Source organism: Drosophila montana, unplaced genomic scaffold (genome assembly GCF_035044405.1).
Source record: "Drosophila montana isolate Dmon_TW-CO22-7 unplaced genomic scaffold, ASM3504440v1 contig_3733_1, whole genome shotgun sequence".
Lineage (NCBI taxonomy): Eukaryota > Metazoa > Arthropoda > Insecta > Diptera > Drosophilidae > Drosophila > Drosophila montana.
The window spans coordinates 8031926-8053426 of NW_026998620.1; the positions used below are offsets into that span (position 1 = coordinate 8031926).

Here is a 21501-nt window from a genome sequence, read left to right on the forward strand (position 1 = left end):
GTACAAGATCAATTTAATTTCACATAGACATACGATCAAGGCGACTGTAACAGTCGGTCAAAATAAACGTAGTAGGGCTTTGTAAAAAAAAAAAAATAATAATTAAATTAAAACTATGGCATACAAATTGAAAAATTGAAGGAAATGAGAAAGAAAGAGATAAAACAAAGAGTTAACGCTTGCCAAGAAAGTAAAAGTAAACACCAAGTTTTGACCTTCGAAATAAAAATCAGTTTATGTTCGTCCACATTGTAGCCAAAACTATTGATACAGATGGTCCATGTCTTATTTTATACCCATGTCCGCTTCCATTTTCCAATTATGAAGAACTCTTGTAATTCGATCCATGCTAACATGTACAATTTTATTTTTTCATGTTTACCATTTTTAAGATGTGTTTAAACAAAAAAGAAAACAAATAACTTACTATTATTAATATGTCTTATCAATAATCCTTTGTATTAATAAGCAAACGATATACCACGTGTATGAATTATAAAATTGATTTCAATAAATATTTAAAAACCCACTAATGGAACATTAATATTCATATATGTAGTTATGGAATACATACTTAAAACCAGTTAAGGAATTTGCGTGCCTCCACGAACGTTTTATTAACATTTAGGAAAATACCTTACACTTCTTAGTCTTACAAACTGGTAACATTTCTACGAGAATGCATTCTAATGGTATGCTTATATGTGAGCTTAGCAAATTAGTAAAATGATTCACTCGGTATTATCAGTGTGGCCGGGTTCAGCTTGGACGGATATGCTATGCTTTGTATTATCGATCGTATTGCCAGCAGCCATGTTGTTTTCTTCAATGTGGCAATCGTCTAAGGCTGCGCTCAACTCCCTATCAGCTTTGTCAACTGCTGTATTTTCTACTTTGTTTACTTCAGGTATACCCTGTTTGACTTCTTGCGTGATCTCAGACTCGAAAGAGTCCTCAACTTGCACGGCAACTGTCACTGGCTCGGAATCGGATTCGCCGGCAGCGTGCTGACCCTGTCCCTGCAGCACCTCGGGGTTAATGCTATTTATAATGGCACGCAAACGTTGGATTTCTTCGTTTGCCTCCTGAAGATCCTGTGATAGGCGTTCATATTTATCATGCTGATGCCGCACCACGCCAATGTTATTTCGTATATACTCCATTGGGTTTTCTGGGCGCTCCTTAATTACACGTATAAATATTTTTGTAAGTGAATCAAGAACGCTTCCGCGTTCCAGATAGCGACGAATCTCGTCGCGTTTGGGATCAATTGGCTGCATCGTATTCAAATAAAATGCTGTCATACAATAAAATCATTTACATTAAAATCTAAACTTACCTTAAAGGACATGTTGCGAAAATGAAATAGTATAGATTGGAGTTGAATCGAATCGTCCGGAATAAGTTCAATCGAACCGAAAGAGCGAACCAAGTTTATCGTTCGCTCTTTTCTAATGGCCTGCAATTAGTTACTTGTCACACGTATTTTTAAGTTGCGAGTCACGGTCATTTGACGCAATAAAAGTGACAAAATAAAAATAGTTAATAATTATCTAGTACAATTTAAAAAATTTATTCATTTATTATTTTATTATTATTCATTCATAATTAGGATTGAACAAAATTATTTAACTATTTCTAAATGATTGATTTATAATTATGTACAGAGCGAGTGTGTCCAGCAAATAAAAATATTGGTTATGATATATAATTGAATGATGTAAGCTGGTTTATGAACAATGTCTGCTCATATTAAGTTATCTCTAGATAGATCGAATACAAATGTAACCAGTTTTTAAATAAATTGTCCCCGACAATCGCATAGACGTCATTTTCAGCTAGGGCATTGTGTTTAAACTTGGCGCCAAATCTGGTTTAATCTGTGCAATGCGCATGCGTTTAAATCTGGATTATATATGCTCATCGTACCGCATACACACAGCAGACAAATTGGCAAAAGACAGTTCAGCAATCTTTTAAAACGAAAAATGGACATTTTTGAAAATACTTTTATAAGAGGCCCTTCGCCATCATACTCAGACGAAGCGAACTCGGAAACTGCCTTGTCCGTTACACTGCCTATTGGAGGTGCCGACATGGACCTGGCCCGGGTTGATTCGAAGACGGACACTGTAAATTTCTTCGATGAGAAGTTCAATTGTGCATACGATGATGATAGCTGTTCCCATTTGCATCCCAGCCGTAAAAGACGTAATAGTTTTGCATTTTGGATCGCTGTCGTAGTCCTGCTAATGTTGACAATAGGCAATTTGATCCTGACTCTCACAATTATGGGCGTGCTACGTTTGGGGAAGGGTGTACAGGGCATGGAGCTGATTCCGGAAGTTGATTTAGTTAAATTCTATGATGAAACCGATTTGGATCGCATCCAAACCAATACAATTGGAATACACGGCTTTTCCGATGTGCCCGTATCGATCAGCAGCGATGGAGAAGACAGTGGAGTGCATTTACGGGTCTTTCGCAATGGTAATGGTGCCACTTCCAGTGCCTCAAATGAACGTGATCGAGTTGTGCTCGACAAGGAGGGAATTGCCATAGAAGCCAATGTCTTTGAAATCAAAGATCCAGTTGATCAATCGACATTGTTTACAACCCACCGACCACAATACAATATACCCGATGGAATGGATGGTGCTCTACAAACCAAGGTGGCCAGTGTGAGCCGCGTTTCCAGCCCTATTGACGCCCCTTTGCTTATAGACAGTGACGGTCACATTTCCATCAAGGGCTCCGAGGGCGTGTTCCTCGATGGGACTATCATAGAGCTGCACGTCGAGCATCACGTCTCAGTTAACTCAACACAGGGCGCAACAGTATTGGAAGCAGGCAAAGGAATCTTCCTAGACATGGATCGCATACCGATTGTCAGTTCGGAGCTGGGTCTTCGCACTGGTAACGTGCAGTACAAGATTTGCGTATGCATGCCGATTGGCATACTCTTTCGTATAGCCATTCCAAGAGTGCACAATGGACCTAAAATATCTTGTGCCCATTTCGACAGCCAGTTTGATCCATGTGAGATTAACTAAGTATGCAATTAAATCAATACAATATCAAATAAAGTATCCCTATTAGAAATGTTACATAGCAATTTTTTATTTGTATTTAAGTAAAATGTACAAGAACTTAGAAGGTTAGTTGGTATATCTCAAGGAAACCCTACAATTTCCAAATTTGTGTGTTTAATAAAAAGATAAACCAAGTGTATCCAAACACGGACATCTTTTCAATTGTTTCGATTGCTGGGTATAATACAGAAATGGTATTCAATTCGTTGAACGTGAATGTACATAATGATAGGCGAAAATCAAAGGATATTTATAAATTGAATTCCATTCAAAACTAAGATTAGGTAGATCAAAGCTAGTCAAGTACACACGTAAATTCTAAATTATGATTATTATAACCGTACTGCGCTTAGCCTTAGCCTAAACACCAGGCGGTGGGGGCTCATCGTTTCTGGCAGAATTTGTCGGCGTTAGATCCACCATATTATCCGGCACCATACTAAGAAGCTCTGCTTCACTTAGCTGCGCCAAGCGACTTTTAGCCCTTGTCGCACCCTCTGCACTTTTAGTAGCTGGAAAATTGTTAAGCAATCAGCGATTGTGTTCGAAGCAAAATCAATTTATAATCCACCCTCTTACCCATGCCGTAGGAGCTGTTTGACGTGATTGCATCTTCTGGATTGTACTCCTCATCATCGCTTGACTTTGGTCTAGCTTGCGACTCACTCTTCTCCTTTAAGCTAGCCAAAATCTTGGTCAGATTAGGCGGTATTGATATACTGGCTAGCACATTGGATGATGACGAGGGTTTGTCTAGAATCTGTGGATCGAAACAGAATTATTTAGGGCAATTCTTAATTGCAATGTTCTCGAGGCTCTCACAGATGGCTCTACATTTAAGAGGCCGGCTATTTCCATGCGTTGCGCAGCGATTTGCTTATTAATTTCATTTACTTTGCGCTCCAGGTCATTCTTATTGCCTGAAGCCGATGTGGGCAAATCATCATTGTCGTCAGAGCTGCCACCGGGCGAATATGGCGCATTCGGATCATCTATGCTAGCCCGCGCTTCTGCCGAAACGTTTGCTGGAATTGAACATTATATTTTATTGCAGCTGACGAATGGGTTTGGCTAATATACACAGTACTCACACTTTTGCAGCTTGGCAATAGGCGCTTTGATAATGGCATCAATATCGAACTCGTCATCCTTAGAGCTGGTCGAGTGCGTGCTATGCTTGCGCTTCGGACTGCTCGGAGGCGTGAACGTTGTTCTAACGCGTGCTTTGCTTGAACTCTGAAAAATAAACGGGAAAAAATATAGTCAACATCTCTCAGATATGTAAGCTAATGCTACCTTTGCAGTTTTGTTGCTGGCAGTGGGTAATGGTATGGGCAGCGTCTGGCTCAAGTTAACCAAACGTTTGCTCAGGCAACGCACAATTATGCCGAGCAGCGTGTTTGGCCGTTGCGTGTCCTCGTAGAAGGGAACACTGTCTAATGTGTGTAGCACTGTGGGCAACTTATCACGGGTGCCCAAGGGGAATATATAAAAGTCTCGAATATATTCCGAGTCGGCACCCAAAACACCAAGACGCTGTCGTGAGTCAAGGTATTCGAAGAAGTTGTCAAATCTAACAGTGTTTGAGACGCTGGCAGGAAACAAACTGACAATAACAATCTCCTTGGTGGGACTCTTCTTGATCTTTTTGAGATATTCCCAGACATTCACACGCGTTATGCGACCAATAACATCCAAATTGATGGGCAGCAGCTTATCCAGTTGATTTGTATCCCCGTGTACGGAGTGAATGACCACATCAAAATTGGTGACATCCACCATATTTAAATTGCCAGTCCAAATTGCCGGGTTGGACAGGCCCTGTACATAGCGAGCGTATCTATCCAAACCAGGTGTTGGCACATCAATTTTGGCTATTGTTTTTGTGACTACGGGCAACGATTTTAACATTTGTTTGGCGGGCTGTGTCAAATTTGCGGCCTCTTCCACCGTTTTCTCCGAATCCAGAATTTGATCAATCAAATTAAAAGCTACTAAGGGGGGTTCTGCTTTCTTGTCATTTGGTTTCTTGTGCAGCGGGGATTGGAGTTTTTCGGCGTGCTCCTTACTTGATTGCCTGTCCCGTGTTGGCTGCTCTTTTTCTTTATCCAGTTCATGCTCCTGATGGTGCCTTTTGTGGCTGCGCTTTTCTTGACTGCGGCCTCTGCTGCTTGACCGGCTGCGGCTTCTTTTGTTACCACTTTGGTGATGATGATGCTTGTGACTCCTATGCCGCTTGTCTCTGTCACGGTCACGGCTGCGCTCCTTTTCCCGCGCCCTGGAGGACTTCTCTTTACTGTTAACTTCTGTGGCGGGCGAGGTGTCCATAATAGATTGAGATGATTTTTTGCTGTCGTAACTATCCAACTTAGATTTGTTCGCTTCCAACTCTGACTCCTCTTCTGGCAGTGTTACATCCACCTTGGATTCGATTACCTCCTCACCTTTGTGCGTTTTTACCACGTAGTTTTGTGCACATGACAATAAATCTAGCTCGGACTTTTTGATCATATCCAATTGATGTCGATTTTCCTCCTCACGCCACTTGGCCAGCTCTTGGCTAGCTAACTCAGCCGGTGTCATTCTAACCAGTTGCTTGGGCTCTACTTGCTTGGCACATATCTTCTCGAACAACGTCTTGTTTTTACGGTCCTTGATGTTAAACATGAGGGATCGATATTTAGACTTGTACTTAGCGCTCACATCTCGCCCAAACGAATGATACATTTCCGACTCCACTCGCTTCACAAAGTTTTCCACCTCCGCCGCAGTTAGCCAATCGGACTTTTCTGTTGGCAACTCTGCCGCCTGCGCCTCCCTTATGCGCGACAGCAATTGCTCCTTAAGCGTGCGTCGTACATTGAAACGTATGGGTTCAGGCTGGGAATTACTCACAGGTCTTTCCGTGCTGCTCTTTTCGGGTGATCGGCTAGGCGTAGTTGTCGCCTTGCCGGCAGGCTTCTCCCTTTTTGCCATGTTGGGCACAGCTGTTAGCATCTGTAAGGATCTGTTCGGAGTTTCATGTGGCGTTTGTGTTGGCAACGACATAGAAGATTTTACTGTGATAATCTCTGGTGTAGAGTGCTCTAGCTGCCGTTTGTTTTGACGTTTCTGGAGAAGATTGGATTAGATTAGATGTGTTATATACATCTTCATCTTGCCTACCTCTATTTCCTGCGCCTGCTGACTGCCAGGCTGCACTACTTCAAAGCTGGGATTATCCTGCAGCCATTTCTTTAGTTGCTGAGCGCTGGGCGCTAAGTGACCCGTAATAGCACGCCCGCTTCGGCGCTCAAAGACATTGATCTGGCAAGTTAAGTTACAATAGCAACAAGCAAATATATTTATCACACCAGTTCACATACCCGCTCAACCTTCGACATGGAATCTGCCTGGCGCAGCACATCCTCAAACAGATCCTTCTTTTTGTTCTTTTTGGCTTCGGGTGCGTTTCCTAGCGGTGGTTGCGGAGCATCTGGTGGCTGCGTCGGCTCCGGCGTCTTCGGTACAGTCTGTGCCTGAATTGCGGTCTGTGCATATTTGCGAATGCATTCGTCACTGCAATAAACCGAATTGACGCGCGCTGGACGCTTGCATACCACGCAGGTTACGTCCGTATGGGATGTGAAGCTGCTTCCGCCAAGTTTGATGAAATGCAGTTGCTGTTGATGCATTCTCGGCTGGGGCTTGTTGAGCAGCTGCCGTTTTTGTTGCTTCACAAGCGGGCTACTTGAGCTTATGGGTATCGATGCCATCGATACTCCGGAACCTGGCGGAGATGGCTTGGGCGTAAGCTGCTGAAGTTCAACAGTTCCACTGGTTTCGTTTGGTTGCTTAGATAACGCCACGCACTCGGCTGGCTCCATAATTTGCTTGGGTAACAACATGTCCGTGATGCGTGGTTGACTCTGTGCGGGTAGATGTATGGGTAGGATTAAAATTAGTTCAAATTATTGTGTAAACTTAAATCATTCCGGATTTCAATTAAATACTTGATTATGCTGCAAATATTTTTAAAAGTATTTTAATAGTTACCTTCTCCTCCTGTTTTTTAACGCACTTGGGACACTTCCAGTCAATGCCCTTTTGCTCCATTTCCAGGCCCATGGCCTTTGTCACACTAACACACGTTCCATGGTACCAATCCTCGCAGAGATCACAGCATATCATAAATCGATTATTGTGTGGCTGACGACAGATACACCATAGCCTAACACAAATGCAATTTTAGTATCGCATAGTATGAACTTAACAGAATGCTTACTTATTGGGATCATCATCGTCCTCTTGAGATTCCGAGGCTTCCGGATCATTAACTTCGCTGCTAATATTCGGCTTGTTTGATCTTCTAGGCCGCCTGACGCTCCCAGCGGATTCTCTGGGCAGCTGTTTTCTAGCTACGCCACCAATTTGTGACGAAAAGCTGTCACTATCTAAGCTGCTGCTGGTCAAGTGGCTGCTATCCAGGTTTGGTTCTGTAAGCGACGTGCTACTAATGTCTGACATTGTTGTCACTGTCACGGGAAAGTTCTGAGCTCGACGCTTGGCGCGCGTCGTGGGCGCCTCAATGGGTGGGAGATAAATGACACGTCCATTGCCTCGCACAATTTTCGTCTCAGGGCGGGATGACAACGTTAACGTTCCAGTGGAGCGAGCGGGAGTGCTGCACGCCATGGGCAAATTGGTCAAAGAACTTGTTACAACATTGGCGGGAAAATCATTGAGCAGCGGCTAGGGAGAAGCATATATCAGAGTATTATTTTTGGTAATTTATATTAAAAACTTACCTGAGAAATTGTTGGCAACTGGCTGACAACATCGAAGATTGGCGGCGCAACAACATTTGCAATTGCATCTAGACCACCCGTCTCAGTGCTGGCCAGCACCTGTTTGACCACCTCGGCTTCAAATTGTTTGTCCTCCTCTATGAGGCCCACAACATGTTGAAGGAAATCCGCGGTGATTTCATCCTCGTCTGGAGTTTCCAGCAAACGTGCGCTGGTTATATCAATGTTATCCACAACAGCATTTGCTACCAGACTACCATCAAAACTCTGTTGTTGTGGGACATTGAGCGCATTCATTGTTGGTTCGGGTACTTGATCCAGACACGCGGCGGTGCTCTCTAGCATTTTAACTAGTTTGGGTATGTTCTCATCGGCCGTGGCAGGCGGTTTTTCGACTAAAGATGCCTTCAACAGCTCATCCTGCACAATAGAGTCAATGAGATCAAGTTGTTTGTCATTTTCGGCAGCCAGCTCCGAGGAGCTCTGATGCGTTTCGATAACAATCTGTGCGGGTAACTTGTGAGAGGTTGCCGTCTCCACGCCAATGGGCATAAAGCCCTTAGTTATCGGCGCCGGCGTTGGCAGCGGATTCATACTGGACTTGGGAGTGCTGGGGGTATTTAAAAGGATCTGTTTGCTGTTATCCGGTGTTGATGTCAGCATCGCCGTATTGTTATTCTCAGCCAGTAGACTGTTTAGATTTGTGAATACACCCTTGGGGCTTGACAGATTCTTATTTATAATAATCTCTTTAACCTCTTGCGGCGGGGTCACAAACCCGCCCGGTGGCACATTCACCACACGACCAACTTGCACAAATGGTGCTCTCCGCATCTTAGCGGCGACTGCGGAGGCCGACATTCTGTTTGCCTCATTCGGTAATGAAGTGGTTGTGGGCAGAGATTTGTGGGTTGGGCGCATTTTAAGAAATGATGTGCTCAATATGTTACGACCCAAGGCAATTACTGATGGAGGCGCTTTTGTATTGAGCTGAACAATCTGGCCAATTGCTGGTGCAGACAAATTGATATCCGTCTGCTCTTTGCGCCGCTTGAAATGTGGAACTGAACTTTGTGCTGGTTGCTGTTGTTGTTGTTGCACCTTTGGTGTATGCACTGTTTGTCCACGCGCAGACTGCGAATGGGATCGCCTGGAAAACTTCTTAATGCGCCTACGTTTGTTCGTGCTACGGCTGTTGTTCATTTTGAAATCAATATCACTGTCTCGATCGTTGTCAGTTTCACGGGAAGCGTCACTCGGCTCGCTATGTTCCTCGGTATCGGCATTCTCCTCGTCAGCAGTTGCCGAGCTGTTTGCATCTTCGTCATCCTCTACAAAGTCCTCCGCAGGACTTATCACTTTGACAGTATTACGAACTGGCCGTGGCCCCGGTAAAATTATCTGCTGCTGTTTGGATGCTGGCGGCTGCTGCAGCTGGTTGTGTACCTGCTGCCTGTGCAGCTGCGGTGGTTGCTTCAGAAGCTGCTGCGGTTGTCTTTGCTGCTGCTGTGGTGGCTTAGGAGGTAAATGTTGTTGCCTGAGTGGTTGCTGCGTTGTGGTATGTACCTGCTTAATAGGCACCACTTGGAATCGCTTTTTAGCGCTCAACATTTTGACATTGGATTGGGTGTGAACGATAAATTTGCGTCCTTGGACTGTTTGCCTTTCCAAAGCCATTCTTTCTGCCGTCTTCTGTGCCTTCATTTGTTCGGGCGACGTGAATGGAGTGTAGTTGTGATCGTTTCGAATGATCTCTAACAAAGCATCTGTCTCCGGCGTGCGCTTGAATATAGATAAGCCAGCCAACTCTGCAATTTGTATAAATATTCATTAGTTTAGCTAATAATTCTATGTTAAACTACATACTCAGAGCATTTTTCACCACCAAATCGGCAGAATTCTCCGCGTAGAACTGTTCGACACTGAGCCCCACAATTTGTGGGCGTTCTTTAGGTTTTCGACGCTTTTTCTGCTTTTTGGGGGCTTTGGGCTTGCGGCCGGGGCGCTTTTTAACCTTAGGTACCTCGGCTTCGGTTTCCGTGGAGTCATCATTATTTTCGCAACCGGTGTTGTCATTATCATCGCCGGTAACATGATCCTTTTCACTTATCAGCTCATCACCACCGCTTTGGCTATCATTATCTGTTTCCGATTCTTCGCGATCAGTTGTCGCTTCAAGAAAACGCTCCAGCTCTTCCAGACGTTCGGTTTCTTCTTGATCGACCATGCTTGGCGTAGGCGATGTAAGCCGCACAACACTAATACTCGCAATTGATTTTTCCTCTAAAATTATATTGTTTGATATATGTACATATACGAGAACAGAGATATTAAACTGTCTTACCCATAATATTCTCAATGGCACGCTCGTCAAATGAGATGCCATTTTTGGTGTATACCACGACCAGGTTGGAATCTCCATCGGCTCCATTTGGCCGGGCATTGGGCGGCTCGCTAAATACCGAACTAGACATGACAGCAATGCCTCATGGATCAGCTACTGTACATTCAGTCCAGATTAGATCCGTTTTTCCACTTGTTTTGCGTGCTCTATTTCTAATTGTGAGCGTTGATATTAATTTGTTTGCTCATGCCGCGGCCGCGTTGTGACGCCGACATTGGAACTTGTGACGCAGCTGTAGGATTATTTGCTAAGAGCAATTAAGCTCTTTATATCTAAAAATAGAGTTGGGCTGCAGTGAATTCGTCTGTTGCACTCCAACAATAAAAATCGCTCTATTGCACTTTAAGAAATGCTTTATTCAAAAATATGAAAATAGAATTTGCAAAAAATTTTACTTCGACGAAAGAATGTAGTGTGACCAGCTACAGCCAAGAGTGATGTGCACATTGTATCACAGCGTGAACGTGAACTAGTTTCAGCTAACCGCGCTTTTCGCTACTTGTTTCTTATTGTATACGTTTTTGATTATACTTAATTTGTACTTAAACAAATATGAATCAAATTAAAAGGTAGCATATTTAATAAAAAATTTCGCTTGAAATCATTTAAGTTACATAATATGTTTTTTATATCATTAACAATATATACGCTAAGTGCATTTCTCTCGGAGTGTTTAGCCTATAACACACCAAAGAACTTGTAGACTGTTGGTTTGGAATATCAATTTAGCCAATACGCGACCAAGAAAAGGTATCACAGTTATGATATTTCTCTATTTGTAAACTATCGATATTTGCTATATAAGTGTCACTGTTAACAAACCCTGCACTGTTATTCACAAAGCAGCTGTTAAATTTTTAATTTTTTGTTTAATTGAACCTTATAATCCCTATCTAGACGCTAGCTACAAATTTTTTCCGGAAATATACTTTAATTTTTTAAGTAAACCAATATACAGGCAACACCGCAAGCTGGTAACGGCGGAATTTCAACACAACATCGCCGCCCACTGAAGATAACATATTAGTAAAATGTTAAGTTAACAGGCCAAGTAAAGAAAGAAAGCCAAACACATAAACAAACAGATATTGCTAGTGAATTTCGCTTCAAGAATCTACAAAAAGCTTTCACGCAGACCAGTTGTGGAGATTTCTACACGCAGAACAAAAAAAAACAACAAGCAAATAAAGCAGCGATAATAAACGCTTATTTATTGCAGCTCACAAGTGGTTCAAGAAGATATTGACTAGCTAATCAGGGCGAAAACACACCAGTTGCTCCCCGGCATTTACAATCGTAACGTTAGGAAAATATGGCTAGCTTTCAAATGGGATCCTGTCACGCGGTGCCGATGACATTGTTTAAAAATAATAGGAACAAAGTCTGCAAGGCAATTCTAGACAATGCACTGGATAGTATTAAGTTAAGCTCTGGTCAACTGCTCGTTCTTCTAGAGGGTGGCAAGGATCAAAGCCTGTACAATACTGATGTTGACTATGTGTTCCGGCAGGAGTCCTACTTTCAGTACATGTTTGGCGCAAAGGAACCCGGTTGCTACGGCATAGTTAGCATTGATGTTAAGACGGCTCAACCAACTTCCGTTTTGTTTGTGCCCCGTTTGCCCGAGGAGTATGAGACATGGATGGGTGCTTTGCTAAAGCCAGAGCATTTCAAGGCCATGTACGAAGTAGACGAGGTCTACTATGTCGATGAACTCGAAGCCTATCTGGAGAAGGCAGCACCCAAGCTTATACTTACGTTAAGTGGCACAAACAGCGATAGCGGCCTCACAATGCAACCGCCGGAGTTTGCAGGCAAAGAGAAATATGTGACAAACTGTGATTTGCTCTATCCCATACTCTCGGAATGTCGCGTTATCAAGTCCAAGGAGGAGATCGAGGTCTTGCGTTATGTGGCCAAAGTGTCTTCTGATGCGCACATTAAAGTCATGCAGTTCATTCGTCCTGGGCGTATGGAATATGAGGGCGAATCTGTGTTCTTGCATCATGCCTATGCTGTGGGCGGCTGCCGGCACGCTTCATACACCTGCATCTGCGGCAGTGGCACCAATTCGGCCATATTGCATTATGGACACGCTGGTGCACCCAACAATCGACCCATTCAAAACGGCGAAATGTGTCTCTTCGATATGGGCGCCAACTATTGTGGATATGCTGCTGATATCACTTGCAGCTTTCCGGCAAACGGCAAATTTACAGAGGATCAAAAATTCATTTACAATGCGGTGCTGGCCGCACGCAATGCTGTCATGGAGACGGCGCGTGATGGCGTCTCCTGGGTGGAAATGCACAAACTGTCCGGTAAGGTGCTCCTAGAGCGGCTCAAGGCTGGTGGCATGCTAAACGGCGATGTTGATGAAATGCTTGAGGCTGGCCTCTGCGGAGTGTTTCAGCCACACGGCTTGGGCCACCTGATTGGCCTGGATGTCCACGACGTGGGTGGCTACCTGCCCACTGAGCCTCGCCGTCCCAGCGAGCCCTGGTTAAGCAAGTTGCGCTTTGCTCGCATCCTTAAAGCGGGCATGTATGTGACCATAGAGCCCGGTTGTTATTTCATAAAACAACTTATGGACAAGGCGCTCGCTGATCCGCTAATTCGCAAATATATCAATGTAGAGATGTTTGAACGTTTTCGCAACTTTGGCGGCGTGCGCATTGAGGATGATGTGCTGATTACCAAGACCGGTGCCGAGAACTTTGCAATTGTACCACGCACTGTGGAGGAAATCGAGGCAACAATGGCTTCCAAATAAATTGTTAAATAATGGGCATATATACGTGGTATACTATAATATAATTTCGTATACCTATACTTTATGTAATACATATATAAATAGAAAATATATATTATTATACATCAACTACTATATACCAGTAAAAATCTAAAGTAATATACTCTTTTACTGCTATTAAAAAAACAAGTGCAAGGCGTATATTAATTTTTGTAATTTACAGCAAAAGTGCGCGTGTATAACAAGCATAAAGCCATATTTGAGGTCTTGTGCCTTAAATTAGTTAAATCAGCAGCTAGGAAATTGCACCTATGCCAACTGGGAACTTTCGGGAAAAGCAAACAGAAAATTGTTTGTCTTTAATTAGCAATGTGTTCTTGCTGATACTTATATTATATTAGTTTGAGGTATTTGACCAATGGACCAGCATTGATTTTGACACGGCCAGCTTCAAATTTAGTTTACCATACACAGGTCACTAAAAACTTTTGGTCATGTATTTATTATTATTATCATAATTAACTCTTTTTATTATTAAGTAAAGTAACGTTTAAGTAAAAGCAACAAAATGCAAAGAGGGCAAATCAAAAATCTGCTAATGGATATTTTGATGCTTAACATAGGCTCACTTTTATTTTTATAAAAAATTATATAAATCTTACGTAACTTATAATAGGAAAACGAAAGCTGTTATAGTTTGTCAAAAAAAAACTAATGAAGTTATTTTTACAACGGCAGAAGTATTAATATTTTAAAGTTGTATAAGAGGAAAAATAGGTTGCCAAAAAAAAATGAAAATACATAACTTTTAATTTGCAACGTGTCACCTGTCACCACATTGCAGTCCAAAAAATTAAAAAATCATTGTCTGTTTTTAATTTGCATTGTTAATAGTATTCTCCTCAATCATTCGAGACATCATCATTTATGTATTGGCTTTCACTTAACAATCTAAACAAGATGACCTGCGTGTTCATAAAACATGATGAAATCGAGCCATTAAAGAGTTTCTATCACTATTTACATGCCGATTTGCAGTTGAACGCATTGCATATTGTAATTGAAATTGCCTCGGTATGCTCCCATTTGCGACTACATATACTTTTTGCTAAGTCCATTGCGTTGCAGTTGCTTTCCATGACTGTGTCCATTGCTAGTCGAGGTTTTAACGGTTTTAACATCGTCGCTGCTATCGGAATCCGGCATTTCGGTAATGGCAACGACACTGCGACGTGGAAACCAGCCACGTATGTGACCTTTGCGCTGACGCTTCTTCTGCGCCACAGCTGTGTGCACCAGCTCGCTGGGCACACGCTCACCAAACAGCCAGTGCCGGCGAAAACGCGTCACCTTGATAATGTCATCGGGCTGTAGGCGAATGCGTGGTTCGTCTGTGCAGGGTGCATTTATGCAGATGCGCCAACCCTGTGAGAAGATCGGCATCCATCGACCTGACACAGGGCTTATACACTTGTAGACGCGGGTTCGGGCACGTTTCTCCTCCTTTTGGGCCAGCTGCTCGCGCTGTGAGAGAAGTAATGAATGAATGAAAGAAATGTTTTTTTTTTTTGGGAACTGGTCGTGTACTTACGGTCAACGTGTATTGATCACAGCCCTTGACCACCGGCCATTCGAAGCCATCACCGCGTTTTTGACACTCGTCGTTAAACACCTGGCGCAGATTAAGCCGCCACCCTAGATCGTAGGGGTAGACAAATGGCTCATAAGTGTCGGCTTTGTATCGGCGATAGATCGCCTTTTCGACAATCCAAAGCTCAATGCCCGTCTGATTCATGACGATTGTCTTCAACTGTATAAAGAGCAGCATGCCCAGTCCAATCACAACGCCAATGGCCAGGCCCATGCCCAGTATGCACATGACAATGCTGCCGATTGTAAACTGTACGCTGGCCAAATGGGCCATTCCGTGGGTCAGGTAGTAATAGCGGTGAATGCCGCGATAAAAGGAACAACTAAGAACCACCGAACCATGCAGACTGCCCAGTATAGAGAAGAGCAGGAAATAGCAGAAATAGGCGTGGTTGGCCCAGCCAACACAATGGTTGATCCATGGGCAGTGATGGTCCATTTTTTTAACACACCGATTGCCTGCAAGAAATTGAAATTGTTAAGTGTGATTAAAGGCTGGCATAGTTTTTCCTGTGGTTCACCTACATTTGCGACAGTGATGCGAACGCGGCGCCTTATAGCCATCACACTGCTTGCAGTACTGCAGCCACTCCGTGTCCTTGGGGTCCTTGTCAAATTAAAATATAAAATATGCGTTATATATAAGTTTTATAATGTATTCCAGCGACGCCTATAGCTCATAAATGACCCAACCAAGCAGCTAACCTGCGCCCATTGCGTCGCGTCTGGCGTCTGGCCTACAAAACATTTATGCAAATTTTGGGTAATTGCATTACGAGCACGGCTCCGTGGTGGCTGCGTTTACGGTCGCGTGCGAGCCTTTTGGCCATAAATTATTAGGGGGAGGGGAGGGGGGTCGTCAGGTCGGCGCAACGGCCCCAAATTTTTTGGTGTCGAAAAATTGCCACCGCCCCAGCAGTCAACTGTCGGCAGATTTGTCTAGGCTCCTGTTGTGTTTCAGCTTATCGTCCACTTGTGAGGTAAATTGCAGCGGCTAATTGCTGCATTACGCGCCAGTTGGCGATAAAGGGTTGAGCACGCGATGCCGTCAACTTTGCTGACCCATTTGTAGGCACAAATTCGTGCGCGTGCAATCATATATGTTTGTATGAATGAGCTGCCCGGTTGCATTTGCCCAACCCCCCACAGATTGGCTGTCTCAGGACGTGCAAACAAGTGGCTGGCACGGCTTTTTTGTTGTGCTAAACAATAATTTCCGATCCAGAAGTGACGCAGCACATTTGGGCGACCAGGTGAGAGCATGTCAACAACTGAAGGACAAGGATCCTTACCTTGCTTACGAAAGCAAGCAATTGTGAAGGCTCTTAGGAATAGGGTGTCATGTATATATATATAGCAGAGTTGGGCGTGTGTCGTACTAAAATTGAAGAAACCAACACGCATAATCCAACAATACGTTTTCGTGGCAGGAAATTCTGCACAATTCGTGAGCATGACTTCAAGCATAAACAAAGAAATTGAACGAATATAGAATAAGTTAAATATAAAATCGAATGTAATTATGGAAGGCGATTTTCAAGAAAAATAATTTTTTAATAAATGATTAAAAAATGTTTTTGATTCAATTCTTTCAATTTAAAATTGGTTAGAATTTGACGAACCTTGGATCATTGAAATGGAAAGCAGATTAAAGAACCAAGCCTTCAGGTGAAGCATTGGTAAGAACCTAGAATCCAAAATTTTTTCGGCTTTACGCCATAGTTTTTACTAATAGCTTAGCTCTAGAATTCTCACACTCACTAAGCACAAGCCCATGGAAATTACTGTGATATATTATAGTTAACTAAGTAAATTCAGCATTTCCGTTTGTTGCAGCCCACCATATTAATTTCAAATCGGATGACTGGCCCAAAGAAGGCCTTACCTACCATTAAAACTATACTTTGCATATAACGTGTATATATATGTATAATAAAAGGTGCTCCTGCTCCTGACACGCCCCTACATTTGTATCGTGACCCACCAGGGAGCACAAGCGACCGACCACAGTTGACAAACATTTTCCATGCATGCCAATGTCACGACAAAATGTTTTATACTTTTTTTTTTCTTGTTGGTTTAGTTGCCTAATGGTGTGAGGTTGGGCTAAGTCGGGGATCTTGGGGTTGGGCACCGTTTGTAATGCTTTACCTTTGGCTGCCACTGTTTTGGCAGCAGGCCCGGACCTGTCACCGTGGCCATGATGTAATTGAAAGTGGCCAACGTGGAGAGCAGCAGGAACAGGGCCTGATGTGCGAAGGCAGCAAACGATTCGTTCGGTGGCCACCACATCGAGTTCATGTAAAGCGTCGTCAGCGTTATGCATTTAATGATGCCTGAAATGGGTAGAGAGATGAACATTATTATGAATCGTACGCATGGTTAAACATTCCACGGGTAATAAGAGATTTCTACTATATATGTATACATATGTATTTATAAACATCAATATGTACGGCGATTTTCCGTCAAGTCGTATCGGGTTTCGGTATGGAGGGTGCTTTGCGTGCCACGGAAATTAAATACATTTATTTGTATATTTCTTTTTATGTCGCGTCTTGATTAAGCGTTAACACAAGGGTGGCAATTGTATTTTAACTGACTTGGGTTACGCAGCCAAGCAGAGCCCTGCAGAGGCATAGCCATCGCTGTCCACCCCTCCTCCTACAATGGGCAGCAACAAGCGGCGCCAAATTCAGTAATTAAGCTATGTACAATAATATCGCAGTTCAATATCAAGGTTGCCTTTTCCGTTGCCACAACATGAACCGGATGCTTTATGGTCATATTACCGTCTGCCCGCCCAGATGGGCCTGAATAGTCAAATTGCACGCAATTTTCGGCCGGACCACGTTTAATTCGCGGTACTTAAGGAGTATCGGAATAATTAATTCAAGCAGCAACTAAAATGCAATTAGCGCAGCATTTTACGGGAATTAAATGACGGGCCACTCCTTAAGAATGCGTCCATCCAAGTGACGATGGGGGCGGCTCAATGGCGCCAGCGTCGGCGTTGACCGCCTTGGAATATGAAACACAATATTACGTTGCAGACAAAACACAACAATTCTGTAGCGTGGGTGGGTGGGGGATGGCACTTAGCGTGGCACACTTGTTATTGGCCAATTGCTGGTTCTCTTTTGCTGCAGTTCATTCACTTTGTGTGTGCACTTAATAATTTGCAAATGTCATCAACTGGTCCGTTCTTATTAGACTTCGATAAGCAGAATGGGATTAACTATGATTAAGACTCCTATGGGCGTATGCTCCACATGCAATGGATATGAAGCGTTCGGCTTTACTTACTCAGCGCGGTTATTGGACCCCAGTGTAGAAAACGCCGAAACCCAGATATTTCGGCGCTCATTATTTAATTATAGCTTTTATGTTGACGGACAAAATGGTAATAAGTTGTCGAGCTCAGCAAACGAACAGGTAAACAAAAACAGCGACCATAACAGTGTTGCCAGCCTGTCGAATTGCGATGCGTTTGGTCAGCAAACAATCGATACTATCGATATGCGAAATCGATTGTAATTTTGGTTTGCAAAACATTTAACTCCCAAGATAGAATTTCTAATGCGATTGAAAACAGGTAAGTTTTATATATATTTTTTTTAAACAAGCCACCAATTAGTAATTTTTATTTGCGAATACAACAATTGTTAGTTACAACTACACCTGAAGCCATTCTATTAATTGACGACATTCATTTGTTGGCCAGAATTTCAAATTTCATGCCATGCTCATGCTTTTCCAGCTCGCTAATAAGGCTGGTTTTGGAAAATGCGGCACCAGGGGGTAGAACACCCCCATTGTCCGGCATTTTGTTGCTCTCTCGCAGAATGGTAACCGCTGTGGAGAGTAGGGCAACACATGTCGAGCCGTAGCCAGGATTCGGACCCGAAACTCTAACCATGAGGGTTTTGGTTGGTGGATCTTTGTACTGATCCGTGCCCTCGGCTAGACGCTGCGAGCTGGGCCAACCAGTCGCCTTCATGGTCATTTTAAAGTAGGTACGTTCCATGCGTGCTTCACTGGGTCCATCGGGTGATACGAAGCCGGCAGAAAAGAAGCCAGGATACTTGAGTAACAAACTGCGGCCGAACTGAAATTTGGCCATCAGGCCAAAGAAGGTCGCGAAGAGAGCAACGACAATGGCTGAAATCCATGAGGGGAAACCAATGTAGGCATGCATTTGTACCGGTCGTTTCTTGTCGTGTTCGTACAGAAAGCGCTGGGAGCGCATGACCACCGAACGATCGGAACCCGGAAATGGCAGGCAAACTTTGTTTACCTCCGTGGAACGGAACATCAACGGGCGATGCTTCAAAATGGGAAAGAACTTCGGCAGACGCTCCGGGTACAATTTCTGTCGAATGCCACGCAGCTCGTCCGAGTGCGCCAGCCCATAAACGGCGCTCTCCCAGGTGCCTGTATTAAGACCAGCTTTGCCAGAGGAAGCATCCGCGTCCTTTACACCATTTACCAAAAATGTCTCCACGGAATTGACGACGCCATCGAAATTCTTCTCCACAAAAACGATGCCCATGTCAGCAGGTATGGAATCGAAACCGCAAGCACTGATCACATACACACCGCGCTCTTTGGCCAGCTCATTGTATTTCAGTTGCATTGTTTCCATGTACTGGGGCTCACCACTGACATCCACGTGATGGGTACCGGCGTTTATGCAAGCACGGACCACGTTTTCGCCATAGAATCGATATGGGCCTGTGGTATTGACGACGATGCGACAGGATTTGGCCATGTTTAGCAACGAGTCCTCGTCGTTGACATCAGCAATAATAATGGGCGTCTGCGACAAGTCCTTTTTGGCCTTAGCGCCCATCTCCTTCAGCACCGCCTGCAGTTTCTCTCGATTGCGTCCGGCTACGCCCCATCGCAAATCCTTGAGCACAGACACCGCCTCGTAGACAGTGTATTTGCCAGTGAAGCCTGTGGCTCCAAATATTATCACGTCCAAGCGTTCAGTTTCCATTATTCGTTCAAGGTCAGTGTAGACGTCACAAGTCTGGTATGTGCCCGTTAACAGGAATAATTCGTTATCAGAGTTATGCGCTCGATGTTGCTGAGAGTAAGAACTTTGAACTAATGTGATTTATTTGTTCATCGAACATCGAAATTACGAGAAACTCACCTAACTTACTCTATTGATTAACTTGTTAAAACGCACTTTGCCCACAGGTGTGATACGTTCGCAGTTGGTTTGGAATCAGTTATTAATGCCGGTGTGCTAGTTATGAGTAATTCAATACAAATAATTCTCACTGGTCGCATTTAAAGACTGAGCCTGTAATAGTCGAAAAAAATCGATATACGTTACCGTGACTGAAAATTAACTAAAAATAATTTAAAATTAACACACTTGTTTTACTTTGAATAATATTGTTCTGAATTAATTACCTGCAATCCGTTTCCTAGCATTTCTTCATATATCAAATTGTATTATTCAATTCAAAAACGTTAATGTAGTTAATGAATGCATTGCATAAAATCAGTTTATCGCATCCTTCAAATAAAATACGATTTGTCACGGCAATTTATCGATATGTGTTTATTTACTTAACGATTGTTGTCAAGCGGCACATAGATGGTATGCTAAATATGTAAACATTGTTCAAAATGAACAATCCGCGAGAGCATCTGCATTGCAGCAGAAGAGGCTGCAGCTACACTACCAACAGGGCGTATAACCTAGAGCGACATGAACGGAATCATGACAAGGGCAAGGTACCAATATCGCAGTGCCAGCCGTGTCCACACTGCACATATGCCGCTGGATCACTTCATAATCTAATGCGACATATAAGTAAAAAGCATACAGAAACGACGGTAAAAACACAGCAACAGGTTGCAACAGGCCAACAACCAGATCAACAGAATGAGATGCCTACTACAAAGAAGTCCATGTTGAATTTAGAACCGCATCCAAAGCTGGAGCAGACTGTGCAACAGCCACTGGAACAATCCGCAGATTCATCGCTTTGGTTGTGGAGCACGCCGCAGCAACAGGAGAGAAATTTCCTTAAGCGTAGTGGCCTTAAAGGCGAATGTACGATATTAGAGCGCAGCGTGAATCTGTTCAAGTATGTATGTGTATATGAAGAAAGATGTGTATAAATTGATTTACTGCAATTAATAAGATTGTACGCACTGGTGAAAGCTCGAGGAGGAGCTCTTGATGTGGATGAATGGGATGATATCGCAGCAGCACTGGGCCTGCCACCAGGATCAGGCTGTAGTGTTGGCGTCAAGTACATGACGGTGATTTTCGAATTTGAGAAGAAAGAAGAAGACCGGTTACAAGAATGCATAAAAGTTGACGGTGTGCCGCCCTGGTGGGATGACGGTGATTTTATCAACGTCAACATGAATTGTTTATCCGGAGATTCTGAAAGGTGTAGCCAAGGGTGGAAAGACATGAATCCTCAATCTACTACTGTACAAAATGCTGTAATTAAAATGATTTACGATAAGTATTATAGGAATCACTTAAACAATAGCAAACCGTTTCAACGCTTCTGCGTGAAGGACTCGTGGCTACGAGCTACAATGTTGAATTATCAAGCGCTTAAGTCTCAACTACATTTAATACATAGTTCTGCTTTCTGACTGCCTAAATTAATTAGTTATAACAATATTAGTCAGGCTAAGTTATTTGGTAAGATCAAAACCGATGTCATTAATTTATTTAATATATAAGACCAGCATATCAAAACTGCCGCCAAAAAATGATTACATTTTCACGAAATTTTAACTGAAGTGCAGTTGGTAGCGGGCTTAATTTTGTGA

At 43.3% G+C, this 21501-nt stretch overlaps 7 protein-coding genes across 11 annotated transcripts; 3 read left to right on the forward strand and 4 right to left on the reverse strand.

The window, feature by feature from the left end:
* Nucleotides 1-584: 584 nt before the first annotated feature.
* LOC135437022 (c-Myc-binding protein homolog) lies at nucleotides 585-1454 on the reverse strand. The gene is made up of 2 exons (XM_064694828.1): nucleotides 1340-1454; nucleotides 585-1274 (listed from the first exon to the last, which is right to left on the reverse strand). The coding sequence occupies exons 1-2, from the start codon at nucleotides 1349-1351 to the stop codon at nucleotides 732-734; spliced, it is 555 nt and encodes a 184-aa protein (XP_064550898.1). The 5' UTR covers nucleotides 1352-1454; the 3' UTR covers nucleotides 585-731.
* Nucleotides 1455-1925: 471 nt separating this feature from the next.
* Nucleotides 1926-3107, forward strand: Scgbeta (sarcoglycan beta). The gene has a single exon (XM_064694841.1). It carries the CDS (start codon nucleotides 1989-1991, stop codon nucleotides 3051-3053), a length of 1065 nt encoding a protein of 354 aa, XP_064550911.1. The 5' UTR covers nucleotides 1926-1988; the 3' UTR covers nucleotides 3054-3107.
* Nucleotides 3096-10697, reverse strand: pps (protein partner of snf). Of its 2 annotated transcripts, none has more exons than XM_064694833.1 (12): nucleotides 10224-10697; nucleotides 9746-10162; nucleotides 7880-9687; nucleotides 7357-7823; nucleotides 7128-7302; nucleotides 6458-7000; nucleotides 6258-6398; nucleotides 5988-6203; nucleotides 4184-4328; nucleotides 3915-4117; nucleotides 3672-3852; nucleotides 3096-3604 (listed from the first exon to the last, which is right to left on the reverse strand). In XM_064694833.1, exons 1-12 carry the CDS (start codon nucleotides 10351-10353, stop codon nucleotides 3453-3455), a joined length of 4578 nt encoding a protein of 1525 aa, XP_064550903.1. In that variant the 5' UTR covers nucleotides 10354-10697; the 3' UTR covers nucleotides 3096-3452. The 2 variants fall into 2 exon arrangements, with proteins under 2 accessions (XP_064550903.1, XP_064550902.1); XM_064694832.1 differs by having other exon boundaries at nucleotides 4389-6203; nucleotides 10224-10696.
* Nucleotides 10698-11259: 562 nt separating this feature from the next.
* Nucleotides 11260-13167, forward strand: Dip-C (dipeptidase C). The gene has a single exon (XM_064694836.1). It carries the CDS (start codon nucleotides 11596-11598, stop codon nucleotides 13054-13056), a length of 1461 nt encoding a protein of 486 aa, XP_064550906.1. The 5' UTR covers nucleotides 11260-11595; the 3' UTR covers nucleotides 13057-13167.
* Nucleotides 13168-13843: 676 nt separating this feature from the next.
* On the reverse strand, nucleotides 13844-18152 carry LOC135437029 (palmitoyltransferase ZDHHC6). Its single transcript, XM_064694840.1, has 5 exons — nucleotides 17992-18152; nucleotides 16837-17021; nucleotides 15211-15292; nucleotides 14627-15144; nucleotides 13844-14559 (listed from the first exon to the last, which is right to left on the reverse strand). Exons 1-5 carry the CDS (start codon nucleotides 18050-18052, stop codon nucleotides 14128-14130), a joined length of 1278 nt encoding a protein of 425 aa, XP_064550910.1. The 5' UTR covers nucleotides 18053-18152; the 3' UTR covers nucleotides 13844-14127.
* Nucleotides 18153-18291: 139 nt separating this feature from the next.
* On the reverse strand, nucleotides 18292-19959 carry LOC135437028 (saccharopine dehydrogenase-like oxidoreductase). Of its 3 annotated transcripts, none has more exons than XM_064694837.1 (2): nucleotides 19847-19959; nucleotides 18292-19790 (listed from the first exon to the last, which is right to left on the reverse strand). In XM_064694837.1, the coding sequence occupies exon 2, from the start codon at nucleotides 19685-19687 to the stop codon at nucleotides 18395-18397; it is 1293 nt and encodes a 430-aa protein (XP_064550907.1). In that variant the 5' UTR covers nucleotides 19688-19790; nucleotides 19847-19959; the 3' UTR covers nucleotides 18292-18394. The 3 variants fall into 3 exon arrangements, with proteins under 3 accessions (XP_064550907.1, XP_064550908.1, XP_064550909.1); XM_064694838.1 differs by having other exon boundaries at nucleotides 18292-19777; nucleotides 19847-19955; XM_064694839.1 differs by having other exon boundaries at nucleotides 19856-19877.
* A 308-nt stretch (nucleotides 19960-20267) lies between these two features.
* On the forward strand, nucleotides 20268-21427 carry LOC135437031 (uncharacterized). 2 transcript variants are annotated; one of them, XM_064694845.1, is made up of 2 exons: nucleotides 20268-20799; nucleotides 20853-21427. In XM_064694845.1, exons 1-2 carry the CDS (start codon nucleotides 20332-20334, stop codon nucleotides 20889-20891), a joined length of 507 nt encoding a protein of 168 aa, XP_064550915.1. In that variant the 5' UTR covers nucleotides 20268-20331; the 3' UTR covers nucleotides 20892-21427. The 2 variants fall into 2 exon arrangements, with proteins under 2 accessions (XP_064550915.1, XP_064550914.1); XM_064694844.1 differs by having other exon boundaries at nucleotides 20270-20795.
* The last annotated feature ends 74 nt before the right edge of the window (nucleotides 21428-21501 follow it).